The sequence below is a fragment of the Pinus tabuliformis genome, chromosome 8 (genome assembly GCF_031772625.1).
Source record: "Pinus tabuliformis cultivar Carrire ecotype Pingquan chromosome 8, CPIR1, whole genome shotgun sequence".
Taxonomy (NCBI): Eukaryota; Viridiplantae; Streptophyta; class Pinopsida; order Pinales; family Pinaceae; genus Pinus; species Pinus tabuliformis.
Window position 1 is genome coordinate 1,759,341,339 of NC_142294.1, and position 19,760 is coordinate 1,759,361,098.

General features: G+C 40.1%; 2 protein-coding genes across 2 annotated transcripts; both read right to left on the reverse strand.

Annotated features, from left to right (window-relative positions):
• Window positions 1-10,062: 10,062 nt before the first annotated feature.
• LOC149243163 (uncharacterized) lies at window positions 10,063-14,650 on the reverse strand. The gene is made up of 4 exons (XM_089371139.1): window positions 13,129-14,650; window positions 12,887-13,047; window positions 12,691-12,756; window positions 10,063-10,178 (listed from the first exon to the last, which is right to left on the reverse strand). Exons 1-4 carry the CDS (start codon window positions 14,340-14,342, stop codon window positions 10,063-10,065), a joined length of 1,557 nt encoding a protein of 518 aa, XP_089227265.1. The 5' UTR covers window positions 14,343-14,650.
• On the reverse strand, window positions 14,400-19,447 carry LOC149243164 (uncharacterized). Its single transcript, XM_089371140.1, has 5 exons — window positions 17,926-19,447; window positions 17,684-17,844; window positions 17,488-17,553; window positions 14,904-14,974; window positions 14,400-14,801 (listed from the first exon to the last, which is right to left on the reverse strand). Exons 1-5 carry the CDS (start codon window positions 19,137-19,139, stop codon window positions 14,400-14,402), a joined length of 1,914 nt encoding a protein of 637 aa, XP_089227266.1. The 5' UTR covers window positions 19,140-19,447.
• Between the last annotated feature and the right edge of the window lie 313 nt (window positions 19,448-19,760).

The following is a 19,760-nucleotide window of genomic DNA, read 5'->3' on the forward strand; positions in this document are numbered from 1 at the left end:
CTGATCGTTGTCCACTATCAACAATCAGATCTAAACTTGATACATGTACTGGGGTAAAGTGTCAATGAAGCGCTATGTTCACAAATCCCACGGAGATTGACTGAAGCAGCGTTTATCTACTAACGCTGATGTAAAACAAGAGCGTTTTCGAAGGCTTCTGGCGTAACTTCAGGCTCCGTCTAAGACTTATGAAATAACACGACAATGAGCAAACGATTAGATGTTCTCCCCAGTATGGTCGCCAATATGTTAGCGCTTGAGATTTCACCCTAGGCTGAGGAAGGTAAACCTTCAAGGCTACATCAAACCATTTCACCTCGTAGCTAGCCCTACGAGGTATGAGAAGGCTCTCTCGGGTCAGATTCGATAGATCTTTCAATATGATTAGGCTGACCAATTAAGAATAAGGATTTTAGGCTAGTAAATTGATAGGGGGTTTGATTTGATGATTTGTGGGGTTTTTTAATGGAATGACGGGGCTTTTCTGGGCTGCATGGGCAAAATCACAGCTTCAAACAGAGAAATATAATGACTACACAGGTTATCAACTGAGGCAAGGTAGGCATGCAATTTAACACCAAATCTGGTTTCAAATGGGATGGCAAGACTGGTGAGGAGCTAAGGAGGGCAGACAATAACTCTGAATCCTCCTTAAACAGTAGAAAACATCGAATGCGAACAAACTTATAGGAGGAGCATATAATACTATGAATTCCTACCTAATCTCTTCATTTGTTCAGCTTGAAAGGGTCATGAAATGAAATGGAACATACTGATTACATATGAGACAAAGGGAAAAACTTATGCTAAATCAACATACCACATGAATCTCAGCAAACAGAGCTTTGAAATTCCATTAAATTCTCTGCAGAAAACTGTACAATACAAAGCTCTCTGCTTCTCCAGCAGCTCCCAGCGCTCAGAAAAACTCCCTCTCTCCCTCTCTCTTACTCACTCTTACAAATGAATTTTTTAATACAATAAGTCAAACTACTGCCCAAAAAAAGGGCGCTGTTTAAACGAACCTCACAAAAATATCAAACAAACTATAGCTGGGGAAAAACAAGTCGACCCCAAGATGAGGGATTTGTTTTATTATCCTTATTAACAAAATAAACTAAAAATAATCAGCGCTTTCCTGAAGGGAGAATGGCGCTCTTTCCACTGAATTCTGTTGATGGTTTGGCTAAGTTTGAGGCAAATCTGGTGAATAGGTGGCATTACAGGTGTCCTTCCCTTTGCTAAAAATAACATAGGCAATCGAAATCTTATTCTCTGCTGCTAGGTGTTCAATCGTCCTTTTTTAAGTTTCATTCACATCTGGAAAGTATATCTTCAAACTTATTTCATGCCTATTTCTGCGCTTTGACGTAATGGCTGCTTACTTTTTCCTCCTGTCATGTGTGACTCAAATTTGAGATCAATAATTTCAATGGCGCCATCACCTCTTGCTGCATATTAGAATCACCATCCTCAGTCCCATACTGGTTGAATGATGAATGCTTATAACTTAGTGCTTTTCTCAAGTGATTATCCCAAATGATTGTTATAATGCATTTTTATCCCAATTATTTCTTTCACATTCTCCATTTGACAGATTGCACTTGTGCAGGTATACTGTGGGAAGAAAAACACCAGAGCCAACACGTGATATTTGCGCTGCTGATTTTGGTCCAAAAGCTCGGATATGGATGCGGTTCCCTTCAATGACATCGATGAGATCATCAACAGTGGCATCTTCCCTGAACAATACCTCAGCATTTGATAACAGAGTTTTTCGTTAACATGTGTTAATGCCATTGTGCTGTTGAAGGAAATGTCACCAGTCTTTTTCCTCTTGAAATGCATGCGATTGCATGTTGGGTAATGCTTTGCCTTTTTCAAGTAGCTCTGAGACAGCATTCTGTCCATAACAAACTGCAACGGAAGCTACTTCTAAACTGGTGGATTGAGCCTGCGCTTTTTGCTTTGATTTCCGTATCTTTTTCATCTCCTTTGCTTTAGCTTTCGTTTGGCATCTCTCCGCCTTTTTAAGAGCCATTTCATTGTAACGCCGCAGAGAAGCCCCGCCAGACTTTGGAGCTCTCCTAGTTGAATCTTTGCTTGATTGCCTGCCACCTGCGTTTGCCCTTACTACATACCTGTGGTAAGTTTTGTGAGATAAAATATTATTTCCATCAAAAACACAACCAGCGAAATGTCCTCCACTTGCAGCAACACAACCTCAAGTTTTTCTGATCTCGAGATTCTTTAACCAAGGATTGCAACCTCGCAATCACCTCCTTGTCAGCCAAAGCTAAACCCTTAGCATCATTCTCTTTGACCATAGAGTTGTTATGTTCAGGAAGTAGATCCTCTCTGTCACCCAAAAACAAACTTTTCCAAATTGAGACAATTTCTCCAGACTGTAGGGATATTAAAATCTGGTTTTTCATATTCATGGATCTATTCACAGACTCGGTTTGAGTTTGCCAGCCACAAGTGATAGGATCATCCGACTCTTCATCTGATCCAGAAATACTAGAAATGTCATCATCTTTCAAAAATGTTCCCTGTGCTACTTCCTCAAATTCATCTTCATTGAGAGGACCTCTTCCAATAATTCTCCGTGAATTGACTGATGCAATAGCTTCTGACACCTGAGCTCTTAGATTTTCTTCCAAATTAGGAATACATTCTGCCATGCACATGCCATCAACCCAAACTGGAAGTGTGACATCTTCAATGTCAAATAACTCCTTCAATGTTTTTGACGCAACTAACTTTAGCTGTGGAGAAGATGGCATTTCAGATTGTCTTTTCCTTACAGGAAATATGACCTGTAAGAATATCTGCAGGCGGTGTTTCAATGGATACCCAACCAGAATATTGCTTAAATCAAGGTCCAAAAGGGGAACAGCAAACTTCACCGCATCTGGCCTCTCAATTCCAGATAACAAACAAATCTCCAGTCCCTCCCTAGGAATAATGGTGCTGATTTCAAATTTCAATCTGGGATCATCTAGTTCCTCAACACGCTTCCTTTGATAACCCATGTACAAATTCCTTAATTCAAGAATGAGTCGCAAAAGCCCTGATGGGTCTTTAATTTTCTAGTCACAAAAAATGTCCCAAATTGACTGAGATGTTTCTTGACCTTCACCTGTAAAGGAAAGGGGCTGAAAGCTATCATCATCCAGTCCAAAGATGATATCCGGTGCAGCCCAAGGGTATTGAGAATTATATATTACATCCCATTTAATGTAATCAAGACAACATGGTAAAAGTAAGGTGAAGCGATCTGCATAGCGTGCATTTCTTGAACCATAGGAAACTTGCTCAACCTCAATAAAATAATCTTTTGGTGTATGAAACCAGGCTGTAAGGCGTGCAGAGCGCTGCTTGTCCTCCCCAATCCCGGGAAATAGTCACGTAAGCATTCTTCACCCTTATGTGAAGCACAGAGAGCTAAAAGTCTCAGCTTCTTCATCAAGATTATGTGAAGCACAGAGAGCTAAAAGAGATCCATACATGACTGAATCAAATTTCAAAACCATCCCTTTGAAATCCTCTAACAACTTGCAAGCTTTGGAATACCCATGTCGAGCTTTAACACAGCCTTTCCATGTTGCTTCATCCAATCAAAGAGCACATGAATCTCTTCACTGTCATCCAACTGCAATGGAGCTGTAACACCATAAAGACAACCAAAATATATACCTGCATTTTGCAATACCTGCTCTCCACAAATATATTTAAATGATGCTTTGAAATTGTGTTTGTGCAGGTAGAAGTTTTTGAAGTTTGCTGCTGTCTTAAGAAGAGCTGAAGATAAATTACATAATTTGAAAAGCAACATTAATGATTTCTTCTTCAAAACCCTGTTTTGAAGAAGAATCAATCTCTGATATAAGACAGAGTCTAACATCTGGCTCCATTTGGGATGGATGCAGCTGCAGCTTCCTGGAGGTGCCAAGAACCGCAGAACTTTGGGTTAGAGCAGACAGAGCTGCTTCATCCATTGGGCAATGAGTCATCAATCATCAATCATCAACAAGCTGCAACAAGATATTACATTCACTAAACTGAATTCAACTCAAACTAAAACTGAAACAAAATGCTGCCCCTGTGGCTGCTTATTTATTTACAAAACCTACTCTAATCTGCTGTACAAAGAATAGATCAAGTAATGCTAAAATGCCAAATTAACCACCAACTGGAAATAAAGATGGAAGCCGGAGAATGTGCACGAAGTCAAGATGCAATTCATGGCATGCCCTTCATGCACATACTGATCCTGGTCACCGAGAAGACAGTCATGTGTCAATCAAAGTGAAAAATGTCCATATATGCCGCAATAGGATCACGGAAACGGCCTCTGTTGGCTGCCCAACTCTGCAATACATACTTCTAGCTGCACATTGTCAATGTATACCTCTATAGGCAAGTCTGTTATTGCTTGTTGTGAAGGAAGAAGGATTTCCAAGAACTTTTTAGGGTCTTGGAAATCATATGACTGAATTTGCTCATCGAGATACTGAATCTCATTTTCAACTCTTTCAACAACTAACTCATAAAATCTAGTTTTGCCTTCAGATGAAGCTTCGGAGATTTCACACATTGAAAGAAAATACTGAAAAATTCTTCATTAATTTCAATATCCGCTAACAACTCTCTAATCCATCTAGAACTTCACAAAGTGCAGGGTCTGCCACATACCCTACCATTGCATGAACATATCAACAGGCACTGGAATGTCTGGATCGAGTTGGAGTCGCCAGGTGAATGATTCAGCCTTTCAAGTGTCTGATCGTTGTCCACTATCAACAATCAGATCTAAACTTGATACATGTACTGGGGTAAAGTGTCAATGAAGCGCTATGTTCACAAATCCCACGGAGATTGACTGAAGCAGCGTTTATCTACTAACGCTGATGTAAAACAAGAGCGTTTTCGAAGGCTTCTGGCGTAACTTCAGGCTCCGTCTAAGACTTATGAAATAACACGACAATGAGCAAACGATTAGATGTTCTCCCAGTATGGTCGCCAATATGTTAGCGCTTGAGATTTCACCTAGGCTGAGGAAGGTAAACCTTCAAGGCTACATCAAACCATTTCACCTCGTAGCTAGCCCTACGAGGTATGAGAAGGCTCTCTCGGGTCAGATTCGATAGATCTTTCAATATGATTAGGCTGACCAATTAAGAATAAGGATTTTAGGCTAGTAAATTGATAGGGGGTTTGATTTATGATTTGTGGGGTTTTTTAATGGAATGACGGGGCTTTTCTGGGCTGCATGGGCAAAATCACAGCTTCAAACAGAGAAATATAATGACTACACAGGTTATCAACTGAGGCAAGGTAGGCATGCAATTTAACACCAAATCTGGTTTCAAATGGGATGGCAAGACTGGTGAGGAGCTAAGGAGGGCAGACAATAACTCTGAATCCTCCTTAAACAGTAGAAAACATCGAATGCGAACAAACTTATAGGAGGAGCATATAATACTATGAATTCCTACCTAATCTCTTCATTTGTTCAGCTTGAAAGGGTCATGAAATGAAATGGAAACATACTGATTACATATGAGACAAAGGGAAAAACTTATGCTAAATCAACATACCACATGAATCTCAGCAAACAGAGCTTTGAAATTCCATTAAATTCTCTGCAGAAAACTGTACAATACAAAGCTCTCTGCTTCTCCAGCAGCTCCCAGCGCTCAGAAAAACTCCCTTTCTCCCTCTCTCTTACTCACTCTTACAAATGAATTTTTTAATACAATAAGTCAAACTACTGCCCAAAAAAAGGGCGCTGTTTAAACGAACCTCACAAAAATATCAAACAAACTATAGCTGGGGAAAAACAAGTCGACCCCAAGATGAGGGATTTGTTTTATTATCCTTATTAACAAAATAAACTAAAAATAATCAGCGCTTTCCTGAAGGGAGAATGGCGCTCTTTCCACTGAATTCTGTTGATGGTTTGGCTAAGTTTGAGGCAAATCTGGTGAATAGGTGGCATTACAGGTGTCCTTCCCTTTGCTAAAAATAACATAGGCAATCGAAATCTTATTCTCTGCTGCTAGGTGTTCAATCGTCCTTTTTTAAGTTTCATTCACATCTGGAAAGTATATCTTCAAACTTATTTCATGCCTATTTCTGCGCTTTGACGTAATGGCTGCTTACTTTTTCCTCCTGTCATGTGTGACTCAAATTTGAGATCAATAATTTCAATGGCGCCATCACCTCTTGCTGCATATTAGAATCACCATCCTCAGTCCCATACTGGTTGAATGATGAATGCTTATAACTTAGTGCTTTTCTCAAGTGATTATCCCAAATGATTGTTATAATGCATTTTTATCCCAATTATTTCTTTCACATTCTCCATTTGACAGATTGCACTTGTGCAGGTATACTGTGGGAAGAAAAACACCAGAGCCAACACGTGATATTTGCGCTGCTGATTTTGGTCCAAAAGCTCGGATATGGATGCGGTTCCCTTCAATGACATCGATGAGATCATCAACAGTGGCATCTTCCCTGAACAATACCTCAGCATTTGATAACAGAGTTTTTCGTTAACATGTGTTAATGCCATTGTGCTGTTGAAGGAAATGTCACCAGTCTTTTTCCTCTTGAAATGCATGCGATTGCATGTTGGGTAATGCTTTGCCTTTTTCAAGTAGCTCTGAGACAGCATTCTGTCCATAACAAACTGCAACGGAAGCTACTTCTAAACTGGTGGATTGAGCCTGCGCTTTTTGCTTTGATTTCCGTATCTTTTTCATCTCCTTTGCTTTAGCTTTCGTTTGGCATCTCTCCGCCTTTTTAAGAGCCATTTCATTGTAACGCCGCATAGAAGCCCCGCCAGACTTTGGAGCTCTCCTAGTTGAATCTTTGCTTGATTGCCTGCCACCTGCGTTTGCCCTTACTACATACCTGTGGTAAGTTTTGTGAGATAAAATATTATTTCCATCAAAAACACAACCAGCGAAATGTCCTCCACTTGCAAGCAACACAACCCTCAAGTTTTTCTGATCTCGAGATTCTTTAACCAAGGATTGCAACCTCGCAATCACCTCCTTGTCAGCCAAAGCTAAACCCTTAGGATCATTCTCTTTGACCATAGAGTTGTTATGTTCAGGAAGTAGATCCTCTCTGTCACCCAAAAAACAAACTTTTCCAAATTGAGACAATTTCTCCAGACTGTAGGGATATTAAAATCTGGTTTTTCATATTCATGGATCTATTCACAGACTCGGTTTGAGTTTGCCAGCCACAAGTGATAGGATCATCCGACTCTTCATCTGATCCAGAAATACTAGAAATGTCATCATCTTTCAAAAATGTTCCTGTGCTACTTCCTCAAATTCATCTTCATTGAGAGGACCTCTTCCAATAATTCTCCGTGAATTGACTGATGCAATAGCTTCTGACACCTGAGCTCTTAGATTTTCTTCCAAATTAGGAATACATTCTGCCATGCACATGCCATCAACCCAAACTGGAAGTGTGACATCTTCAATGTCAAATAACTCCTTCAATGTTTTTGAAAATATCAAAACAAACTATAGCTGGGGAAAAACAAGTCGACCCCCAAGATGAGGGATTTGTTTTATTATCCTTATTAACAAAATAAACTAAAAATAATCAGCGCTTTCCTGAAGGGAGAATGGCGCTCTTTTCACTGAATTCTGTTGATGGGTTTGGCTAAGTTTGAGGCAAATCTGGTGAATAGGTGGCATTACAGTGTCCTTCCCTTTGCTAAAAATAACATAGGCAATCGAAATCTTATTCTCTGCTGCTAGGTGTTAATCGTCCTTTTTTAAGTTTCATTCACATCTGGAAAGTATATCTTCAAACTTATTTCATGCCTATTTCTGCGCTTTGACGTAATGGCTGCTTACTTTTTCCTCCTGTCATGTGTGACTCAAATTTGAGATCAATAATTTCAATGGCGCCATCACCTCTTGCTGCATATTAGAATCACCATCCTCAGTCCCATACTGGTTGAATGATGAATGCTTATAACTTAGTGCTTTTTCTCAAGTGATTATCCCAAATGATTGTTATAATGCATTTTTATCCCAATTATTTCTTTCACATTCTCCATTTGACAGATTGCACTTGTGCAGGTATACTGTGGGAAGAAAAAAACACCAGAGCCAACACGTGATATTTGCGCTGCTGATTTTGGTCCAAAAGCTCGGATATGGATGCGGTTCCCTTCAATGACATCGATGAGATCATCAACAGTGGCATCTTCCCTGAACAATACCTCAGCATTTGATAACAGAGTTTTTCGTTAACATGTGTTAATGCCAATGTGCTGTTGAAGGAAATGTCACCAGTCTTTTTCCTCTTGAAATGCATGCGATTGCATGTTGGGTAATGCTTTGCCTTTTTCAAGTAGCTCTGAGACAGCATTCTGTCCATAACAAACTGCAACGGAAGCTACTTCTAAACTGGTGGATTGAGCCTGCGCTTTTTGCTTTGATTTCCGTATCTTTTTCATCTCCTTTGCTTTAGCTTTCGTTTGGCATCTCTCCGCCTTTTTAAGAGCCATTTCATTGTAACGCCGCAGAGAAGCCCTGCCAGACTTTGGAGCTCTCCTAGTTGAATCTTTGCTTGATTGCCTGCCACCTGCGTTTGCCCTTACTACATACCTGTGGTAAGTTTTGTGAGATAAAATATTATTTCCATCAAAAACACAACCAGCGAAATGTCCTCCACTTGCAAGCAACACAACCCTCAAGTTTTTCTGATCTCGAGATTCTTTAACCAAGGATTGCAACCTCGCAATCACCTCCTTGTCAGCCAAAGCTAAACCCTTAGCATCATTCTCTTTGACCATAGAGTTGTTATGTTCAGGAAGTAGATCCTCTCTGTCACCCAAAAAAAAACTTTTCCAAATTGAGACAATTTCTCCAGACTGTAGGGATATTAAAATCTGGTTTTTCATATTCATGGATCTATTCACAGACTCGGTTTGAGTTTTCCAGCCACAAGTGATAGGATCATCCGACTCTTCATCTGATCCAGAAATACTAGAAATGTCATCATCTTTCAAAAATGTTCCCTGTGCTACTTCCTCAAATTCATCTTCATTGAGAGGACCTCTTCCAATAATTCTCCGTGAATTGACTGATGCAATAGCTTCTGACACCTGAGCTCTTAGATTTTCTTCCAAATTAGGAATACATTCTGCCATGCACATGCCATCAACCCAAACTGGAAGTGTGACATCTTCAATGTCAAATAACTCCTTCAATGTTTTTGACGCAACTAACTTTAGCTGTGGAGAAGATGGCATTTCAGATTGTCTTTTCCTTACAGGAAATATGATCTGTAAGAATATCTGCAGGCGGTGTTTCAATGGATACCCAACCAGAATATTGCTTAAATCAAGGTCCAAAAGGGGAACAGCAAACTTCACCGCATCTGGCCTCTCAATTCCAGATAACAAACAAATCTCCAGTCCCTCCCTAGGAATAATGGTGCTGATTTCAAATTTCAATCTGGGATCATCTAGTTCCTCAACACGCTTCCTTTGATAACCCATGTACAAATTCCTTAATTCAAGAATGAGTCGCAAAAGCCCTGATGGGTCTTTAATTTTCTAGTCACAAAAAATGTCCCAAATTGACTGAGATGTTTCTTGACCTTCACCTGTAAAGGAAAGGGGCTGAAAGCTATCATCATCCAGTCCAAAGATGATATCCGGTGCAGCCCAAGGGTATTGAGAATTATATATTACATCCCATTTAATGTAATCAAGACAACATGGTAAAAGTAAGGTGAAGCGATCTGCATAGCGTGCATTTCTTGAACCATAGGAAACTTGCTCAACCTCAATAAAATAATCTTTTGGTGTATGAAACCAGGCTGTAAGGCGTGCAGAGCGCTGCTTGTCCTCCCCAATCCCGGGAAAATAGTCACGTAAGCATTCTTCACCCTTATGTGAAGCACAGAGAGCTAAAAGTCTCAGCTTCTTCATCAAGATTATGTGAAGCACAGAGAGCTAAAAGAGATCCATACATGACTGAATCAAATTTCAAACCATCCCTTTGAAATCCTCTAACAACTTGCAAGCTTTGGAATACCCATGTCGAGCTTTAACACAGCCTTTCCATGTTGCTTCATCCAATCAAAGAGCACATGAATCTCTTCACTGTCATCCAACTGCAATGGAGCTGTAACACCATAAAGACAACCAAAATATATACCTGCATTTTGCAATACCTGCTCTCCACAAAATATATTTAAATGATGCTTTGAAATTGTGTTTGTGCAGGTAGAAGTTTTTGAAGTTTGTTGCTGTCTTAAGAAGAGCTGAAGATAAATTACATAATTTGAAAAGCAACATTAATGATTTCTTCTTCAAAACCCTGTTTTGAAGAAGAATCAATCTCTGATATAAGACAGAGTCTAACATTGGCTCCATTTGGGATGGCAGCTGCAGCTTCCTGGAGGTGCCAAGAACCGCAGAACTTTGGTAGAGCAGACCAGTGCTTTATTCATTGGGCAATGGAGTCATCTTTCCAACAAATCAACACAGCTGAAGACTTATTTTCACACTGAAACTTAACTCAATCAAACTAAAAGCCAACTGAAACAAGACGCTGCCCCTGTGGCTGCTTATTTATTTACAAAACCTACTCTAATCTGCTGTACAAAGAATAGATCAAGTAATGCTAAAATGCCAAATTAACCACTCGAGTAAACCTGGAAATGATGCCGCTTGAGAATGTTGCCACGAAGTCACAGATGCAATTGCTGGCAGCCCTTCATGCACATACTGATCCTGGTCACCGAGAAGACAGCCCGATCTGTCAATCAAAGTGAAAAAGATGTCCATATATGCCGCAATAGGATCACGGAAACCGGCCTCTGTTGGCTGCCCCAACTCTGCAATACATACTTCTAGCTGCACATTGTCAATGTATACCTCTATAGGCAAGTCTGTTATTGCTTGTTGTGAAGGAAGAAGGATTTCCAAGAACTTTTTAGGGTCTTGGAAATCATATGACTGAATTTGCTCATCGAGATACTGAATCTCATTTTCAACTCTTTCAACAACTAACTCATAAAATCTAGTTTTGCCTTCAAGATGAAGCTTCGGAGATTTCACACATTGAAAGAAAATACTGAAAAATTCTTCATTAATTTCAATATCCGCTAACAACTCTCTAACTCCATCTAGAACTTCACAAAGTGCAGGGTCTGCCACATACCCTACCATTGCATGAACATATCAACAGGCACTGGAATGTCTGGATCGAGTTGGAGTCACCAGGTGAATGATTCAGCCTTTCAAGTGTCTGATCGTTGTCCACTATCAACAATCAGATCTAAACTTGATACATGTACTGGGGTAAAGTGTCAATGAAGCGCTATGTTCACAAATCCCACGGAGATTGACTGAAGCAGCGTTTATCTACTAACGCTGATGTAAAACAAGAGCGTTTTCGAAGGCTTCTGGCGTAACTTCAGGCTCCGTCTAGGACTTATGAAATAACACGACAATGAGCAAACGATTAGATGTTCTCCCCAGTATGGTCGCCAATATGTTAGCGCTTGAGATTTCACCCTAGGCTGAGGAAGGTAAACCTTCAAGGCTACATCAAACCATTTCACCTCGTAGCTAGCCCTACGAGGTATGAGAAGGCTCTCTCGGGTCAGATTCGATAGATCTTTCAATATGATTAGGCTGACCAATTAAGAATAAGGATTTTAGGCTAGTAAATTGATAGGGGGTTTGATTTGATGATTTGTGGGGTTTTTTAATGGAATGACGGGGCTTTTCTGGGCTGCATGGGCAAAATCACAGCTTCAAACAGAGAAATATAATGACTACACAGGTTATCAACTGAGGCAAGGTAGGCATGCAATTTAACACCAAATCTGGTTTCAAATGGGATGGCAAGACTGGTGAGGAGCTAAGGAGGGCAGACAATAACTCTGAATCCTCCTTAAATAGTAGAAAACATCGAATGCGAACAAACTTATAGGAGGAGCATATAATACTATGAATTCCTACCTAATCTCTTCATTTGTTCAGCTTGAAAGGGTCATGAAATGAAATGGAACATACTGATTACATATGAGACAAAGGGAAAAACTTATGCTAAATCAACATACCACATGAATCTCAGCAAACAGAGCTTTGAAATTCCATTAAATTCTCTGCAGAAAACTGTACAATACAAAGCTCTCTGCTTCTCCAGCAGCTCCAGCGCTCAGAAAAACTCCCTCTCTCCCTCTCTCTTACTCACTCTTACAAATGAATTTTTTAATACAATAAGTCAAACTACTGCCCAAAAAAAGGGCGCTGTTTAAACGAACCTCACAAAAATATCAAACAAACTATAGCTGGGGAAAAACAAGTCGACCCCAAGATGAGGGATTTGTTTTATTATCCTTATTAACAAAATAAACTAAAAATAATCAGCGCTTTCCTGAAGGGAGAATGGCGCTCTTTCCACTGAATTCTGTTGATGGTTTGGCTAAGTTTGAGGCAAATCTGGTGAATAGGTGGCATTACAGGTGTCCTTCCCTTTGCTAAAAATAACATAGGCAATCGAAATCTTATTCTCTGCTGCTAGGTGTTCAATCGTCCTTTTTTAAGTTTCATTCACATCTGGAAAGTATATCTTCAAACTTATTTCATGCCTATTTCTGCGCTTTGACGTAATGGCTGCTTACTTTTTCCTCCTGTCATGTGTGACTCAAATTTGAGATCAATAATTTCAATGGCGCCATCACCTCTTGCTGCATATTAGAATCACCATCCTCAGTCCCATACTGGTTGAATGATGAATGCTTATAACTTAGTGCTTTTCTCAAGTGATTATCCCAAATGATTGTTATAATGCATTTTTATCCCAATTATTTCTTTCACATTCTCCATTTGACAGATTGCACTTGTGCAGGTATACTGTGGGAAGAAAAACACCAGAGCCAACACGTGATATTTGCGCTGCTGATTTTGGTCCAAAAGCTCGGATATGGATGCGGTTCCCTTCAATGACATCGATGAGATCATCAACAGTGGCATCTTCCCTGAACAATACCTCAGCATTTGATAACAGAGTTTTTCGTTAACATGTGTTAATGCCATTGTGCTGTTGAAGGAAATGTCACCAGTCTTTTTCCTCTTGAAATGCATGCGATTGCATGTTGGGTAATGCTTTGCCTTTTTCAAGTAGCTCTGAGACAGCATTCTGTCCATAACAAACTGCAACGGAAGCTACTTCTAAACTGGTGGATTGAGCCTGCGCTTTTTGCTTTGATTTCCGTATCTTTTTCATCTCCTTTGCTTTAGCTTTCGTTTGGCATCTCTCCGCCTTTTTAAGAGCCATTTCATTGTAACGCCGCAGAGAAGCCCCGCCAGACTTTGGAGCTCTCCTAGTTGAATCTTTGCTTGATTGCCTGCCACCTGCGTTTGCCCTTACTACATACCTGTGGTAAGTTTTGTGAGATAAAATATTATTTCCATCAAAAACACAACCAGCGAAATGTCCTCCACTTGCAAGCAACACAACCCTCAAGTTTTTCTGATCTCGAGATTCTTTAACCAAGGATTGCAACCTCGCAATCACCTCCTTGTCAGCCAAAGCTAAACCCTTAGCATCATTCTCTTTGACCATAGAGTTGTTATGTTCAGGAAGTAGATCCTCTCTGTCACCCAAAAACAAACTTTTCCAAATTGAGACAATTTCTCCAGACTGTAGGGATATTAAAATCTGGTTTTTCATATTCATGGATCTATTCACAGACTCGGTTTGAGTTTGCCAGCCACAAGTGATAGGATCATCCGACTCTTCATCTGATCCAGAAATACTAGAAATGTCATCATCTTTCAAAAATGTTCCCTGTGCTACTTCCTCAAATTCATCTTCATTGAGAGGACCTCTTCCAATAATTCTCCGTGAATTGACTGATGCAATAGCTTCTGACACCTGAGCTCTTAGATTTTCTTCCAAATTAGGAATACATTCTGCCATGCACATGCCATCAACCCAAACTGGAAGTGTGACATCTTCAATGTCAAATAACTCCTTCAATGTTTTTGACGCAACTAACTTTAGCTGTGGAGAAGATGGCATTTCAGATTGTCTTTTCCTTACAGGAAATATGACCTGTAAGAATATCTGCAGGCGGTGTTTCAATGGATACCCAACCAGAATATTGCTTAAATCAAGGTCCAAAAGGGGAACAGCAAACTTCACCGCATCTGGCCTCTCAATTCCAGATAACAAACAAATCTCCAGTCCCTCCCTAGGAATAATGGTGCTGATTTCAAATTTCAATCTGGGATCATCTAGTTCCTCAACACGCTTCCTTTGATAACCCATGTACAAATTCCTTAATTCAAGAATGAGTCGCAAAAGCCCTGATGGGTCTTTAATTTTCTAGTCACAAAAAATGTCCCAAATTGACTGAGATGTTTCTTGACCTTCACCTGTAAAGGAAAGGGGCTGAAAGCTATCATCATCCAGTCCAAAGATGATATCCGGTGCAGCCCAAGGGTATTGAGAATTATATATTACATCCCATTTAATGTAATCAAGACAACATGGTAAAAGTAAGGTGAAGCGATCTGCATAGCGTGCATTTCTTGAACCATAGGAAACTTGCTCAACCTCAATAAAATAATCTTTTGGTGTATGAAACCAGGCTGTAAGGCGTGCAGAGCGCTGCTTGTCCTCCCCAATCCCGGGCAAATAGTCACGTAAGCATTCTTCACCCTTATGTGAAGCACAGAGAGCTAAAAGTCTCAGCTTCTTCATCAAGATTATGTGAAGCACAGAGAGCTAAAAGAGATCCATACATGACTGAATCAAATTTCAAAACCATCCCTTTGAAATCCTCTAACAACTTGCAAGCTTTGGAATACCCATGTCGAGCTTTAACACAGCCTTTCCATGTTGCTTCATCCAATCAAAGAGCACATGAATCTCTTCACTGTCATCCAACTGCAATGGAGCTGTAACACCATAAAGACAACCAAAATATATACCTGCATTTTGCAATACCTGCTCTCCACAAAATATATTTAAATGATGCTTTGAAATTGTGTTTGTGCAGGTAGAAGTTTTTGAAGTTTGCTGCTGTCTTAAGAAGAGCTGAAGATAAATTACATAATTTGAAAAGCAACATTAATGATTTCTTCTTCAAAACCCTGTTTTGAAGAAGAATCAATCTCTGATATAAGACAGAGTCTAACATTGGCTCCATTTGGGATGGCAGCTGCAGCTTCCTGGAGGTGCCAAGAACCGCAGAACTTTGGTAGAGCAGACCAGTGCTTTATTCATTGGGCAATGGAGTCATCTTTCCAACAAATCAACACAGCTGAAGACTTATTTTCACACTGAAACTTAACTCAATCAAACTAAAAGCCAACTGAAACAAGACGCTGCCCCTGTGGCTGCTTATTTATTTACAAAACCTACTCTAATCTGCTGTACAAAGAATAGATCAAGTAATGCTAAAATGCCAAATTAACCACTCGAGTAAACCTGGAAATGATGCCGCTTGAGAATGTTGCCACGAAGTCACAGATGCAATTGCTGGCAGCCCTTCATGCACATACTGATCCTGGTCACCGAGAAGACAGCCCGATCTGTCAATCAAAGTGAAAAACATGTCCATATATGCCGCAATAGGATCACGGAAACCGGCCTCTGTTGGCTGCCCCAACTCTGCAATACATACTTCTAGCTGCACATTGTCAATGTATACCTCTATAGGCAAGTCTGTTATTGCTTGTTGTGAAGGAAGAAGGATTTCCAAGAACTTTTTAGGGTCTTGGAAATCATATGACTGAATTTGCTCATCGAGATACTGAATCTCATTTTCAACTCTTTCAACAACTAACTCATAAAATCTAGTTTTGCCTTCAAGATGAAGCTTCGGAGATTTCACACATTGAAAGAAAATACTGAAAAATTCTTCATTAATTTCAATATCCGCTAACAACTCTCTAACTCCATCTAGAACTTCACAAAGTGCAGGGTCTGCCACATACCCTACCATTGCATGAACATATCAACAGGCACTGGAATGTCTGGATCGAGTTGGAGTCGCCAGGTGAATGATTCAGCCTTTCAAGTGTCTGATCGTTGTCCACTATCAACAATCAGATCTAAACTTGATACATGTACTGGGGTAAAGTGTCAATGAAGCGCTATGTTCACAAATCCCACGGAGATTGACTGAAGCAGCGTTTATCTACTAACGCTGATGTAAAACAAGAGCGTTTTCGAAGGCTTCTGGCGTAACTTCAGGCTCCGTCTAAGACTTATGAAATAACACGACAATGAGCAAACGATTAGATGTTCTCCCCAGTATGGTCGCCAATATGTTAGCGCTTGAGATTTCACCCTAGGCTGAGGAAGGTAAACCTTCAAGGCTACATCAAACCATTTCACCTCGTAGCTAGCCCTACGAGGTATGAGAAGGCTCTCTCGGGTCAGATTCGATAGATCTTTCAATATGATTAGGCTGACCAATTAAGAATAAGGATTTTAGGCTAGTAAATTGATAGGGGGTTTGATTTGATGATTTGTGGGGTTTTTTAATGGAATGACGGGGCTTTTCTGGGCTGCATGGGCAAAATCACAGCTTCAAACAGAGAAATATAATGACTACACAGGTTATCAACTGAGGCAAGGTAGGCATGCAATTTAACACCAAATCTGGTTTCAAATGGGATGGCAAGACTGGTGAGGAGCTAAGGAGGGCAGACAATAACTCTGAATCCTCCTTAAACAGTAGAAAACATCGAATGCGAACAAACTTATAGGAGGAGCATATAATACTATGAATTCCTACCTAATCTCTTCATTTGTTCAGCTTGAAAGGGTCATGAAATGAAATGGAACATACTGATTACATATGAGACAAAGGGAAAAACTTATGCTAAATCAACATACCACATGAATCTCAGCAAACAGAGCTTTGAAATTCCATTAAATTCTCTGCAGAAAACTGTACAATACAAAGCTCTCTGCTTCTCCAGCAGCTCCCAGCGCTCAGAAAAACTCCCTCTCTCCCTCTCTCTTACTCACTCTTACAAATGAATTTTTTAATACAATAAGTCAAACTACTGCCCAAAAAAAGGGCGCTGTTTAAACGAACCTCACAAAAATATCAAACAAACTATAGCTGGGGAAAAACAAGTCGACCCCAAGATGAGGGATTTGTTTTATTATCCTTATTAACAAAATAAACTAAAAATAATCAGCGCTTTCCTGAAGGGAGAATGGCGCTCTTTCCACTGAATTCTGTTGATGGTTTGGCTAAGTTTGAGGCAAATCTGGTGAATAGGTGGCATTACAGGTGTCCTTCCCTTTGCTAAAAATAACATAGGCAATCGAAATCTTATTCTCTGCTGCTAGGTGTTCAATCGTCCTTTTTTAAGTTTCATTCACATCTGGAAAGTATATCTTCAAACTTATTTCATGCCTATTTCTGCGCTTTGACGTAATGGCTGCTTACTTTTTCCTCCTGTCATGTGTGACTCAAATTTGAGATCAATAATTTCAATGGCGCCATCACCTCTTGCTGCATATTAGAATCACCATCCTCAGTCCCATACTGGTTGAATGATGAATGCTTATAACTTAGTGCTTTTCTCAAGTGATTATCCCAAATGATTGTTATAATGCATTTTTATCCCAATTATTTCTTTCACATTCTCCATTTGACAGATTGCACTTGTGCAGGTATACTGTGGGAAGAAAAACACCAGAGCCAACACGTGATATTTGCGCTGCTGATTTTGGTCCAAAAGCTCGGATATGGATGCGGTTCCCTTCAATGACATCGATGAGATCATCAACAGTGGCATCTTCCCTGAACAATACCTCAGCATTTGATAACAGAGTTTTTCGTTAACATGTGTTAATGCCATTGTGTTGTTGAAGGAAATGTCACCAGTCTTTTTCCTCTTGAAATGCATGCGATTGCATGTTGGGTAATGCTTTGCCTTTTTCAAGTAGCTCTGAGACAGCATTCTGTCCATAACAAACTGCAACGGAAGCTACTTCTAAACTGGTGGATTGAGCCTGCGCTTTTTGCTTTGATTTCCGTATCTTTTTCATCTCCTTTGCTTTAGCTTTCGTTTGGCATCTCTCCGCCTTTTTAAGAGCCATTTCATTGTAACGCCGCAGAGAAGCCCCGCCAGACTTTGGAGCTCTCCTAGTTGAATCTTTGCTTGATTGCCTGCCACCTGCGTTTGCCCTTACTACATACCTGTGGTAAGTTTTGTGAGATAAAATATTATTTCCATCAAAAACACAACCAGCGAAATGTCCTCCACTTGCAAGCAACACAACCCTCAAGTTTTTCTGATCTCGAGATTCTTTAACCAAGGATTGCAACCTCGCAATCACCTCCTTGTCAGCCAAAGCTAAACCCTTAGCATCATTCTCTTTGACCATAGAGTTGTTATGTTCAGGAAGTAGATCCTCTCTGTCACCCAAAAACAAACTTTTCCAAATTGAGACAATTTCTCCAGACTGTAGGGATATTAAAATCTGGTTTTTCATATTCATGGATCTATTCACAGACTCGGTTTGAGTTTGCCAGCCACAAGTGATAGGATCATCCGACTCTTCATCTGATCCAGAAATACTAGAAATGTCATCATCTTTCAAAAATGTTCCCTGTGCTACTTCCTCAAATTCATCTTCATTGAGAGGACCTCTTCCAATAATTCTCCGTGAATTGACTGATGCAATAGCTTCTGACACCTGAGCTCTTAGATTTTCTTCCAAATTAGGAATACATTCTGCCATGCACATGCCATCAACCCAAACTGGAAGTGTGACATCTTCAATGTCAAATAACTCCTTCAATGTTTTTGACGCAACTAACTTTAGCTGTGGAGAAGATGGCATTTCAGATTGTCTTTTCCTTACAGGAAATATGACCTGTAAGAATATCTGCAGGCGGTGTTTCAATGGATACCCAACCAGAATATTGCTTAAATCAAGGTCCAAAAGGGGAACAGCAAACTTCACCGCATCTGGCCTCTCAATTCCAGATAACAAACAAATCTCCAGTCCCTCCCTAGGAATAATGGTGCTGATTTCAAATTTCAATCTGGGATCATCTAGTTCCTCAACACGCTTCCTTTGATAACCCATGTACAAATTCCTTAATTCAAGAATGAGTCGCAAAAGCCCTGATGGGTCTTTAATTTTCTAGTCACAAAAAATGTCCCAAATTGACTGAGATGTTTCTTGACCTTCACCTGTAAAGGAAAGGGGCTGAAAGCTATCATCATCCAGTCCAAAGATGATATCCGGTGCAGCCCAAGGGTATTGAGAATTATATATTACATCCCATTTAATGTAATCAAGACAACATGGTAAAAGTAAGGTGAAGCGATCTGCATAGCGTGCATTTCTTGAACCATAGGAAACTTGCTCAACCTCAATAAAATAATCTTTTGGTGTATGAAACCAGGCTGTAAGGCGTGCAGAGCGCTGCTTGTCCTCCCCAATCCCGGGCAAATAGTCACGTAAGCATTCTTCACCCTTATGTGAAGCACAGAGAGCTAAAAGTCTCAGCTTCTTCATCAAGATTATGTGAAGCACAGAGAGCTAAAAGAGATCCATACATGACTGAATCAAATTTCAAAACCATCCCTTTGAAATCCTCTAACAACTTGCAAGCTTTGGAATACCCATGTCGAGCTTTAACACAGCCTTTCCATGTTGCTTCATCCAATCAAAGAGCACATGAATCTCTTCACTGTCATCCAA

What these genes read in the sequence shown, in the direction of transcription:
- LOC149243164 (XM_089371140.1), bottom strand. Translation starts at nt 19,139, where the DNA reads ATGGGTTATCAAAGGAAGCGTGTTGAGGAACTAGATGATCCCAGATTG. An exon ending in CAATCTGTCAAATGGAGAAT is followed by an intron (nt 17,554 to 17,683) that starts GTGAAAGAAATA and finishes TCTAATATGCAG; the next exon opens with CAAGAGGTGATGGCGCCATT. An exon ending in ACACATGACAGGAGGAAAAA is followed by an intron (nt 14,975 to 17,487) that starts GTAAGCAGCCAT and finishes ATGGTGTTACAG; the next exon opens with CTCCATTGCAGTTGGATGAC.
- LOC149243163 (XM_089371139.1), bottom strand. Translation starts at nt 14,342, where the DNA reads ATGGGTTATCAAAGGAAGCGTGTTGAGGAACTAGATGATCCCAGATTG. An exon ending in TTTCAAGAGGAAAAAGACTG is followed by an intron (nt 13,048 to 13,128) that starts GTGACATTTCCT and finishes GGTATTGTTCAG; the next exon opens with GGAAGATGCCACTGTTGATG. An exon ending in CAATCTGTCAAATGGAGAAT is followed by an intron (nt 12,757 to 12,886) that starts GTGAAAGAAATA and finishes TCTAATATGCAG; the next exon opens with CAAGAGGTGATGGCGCCATT.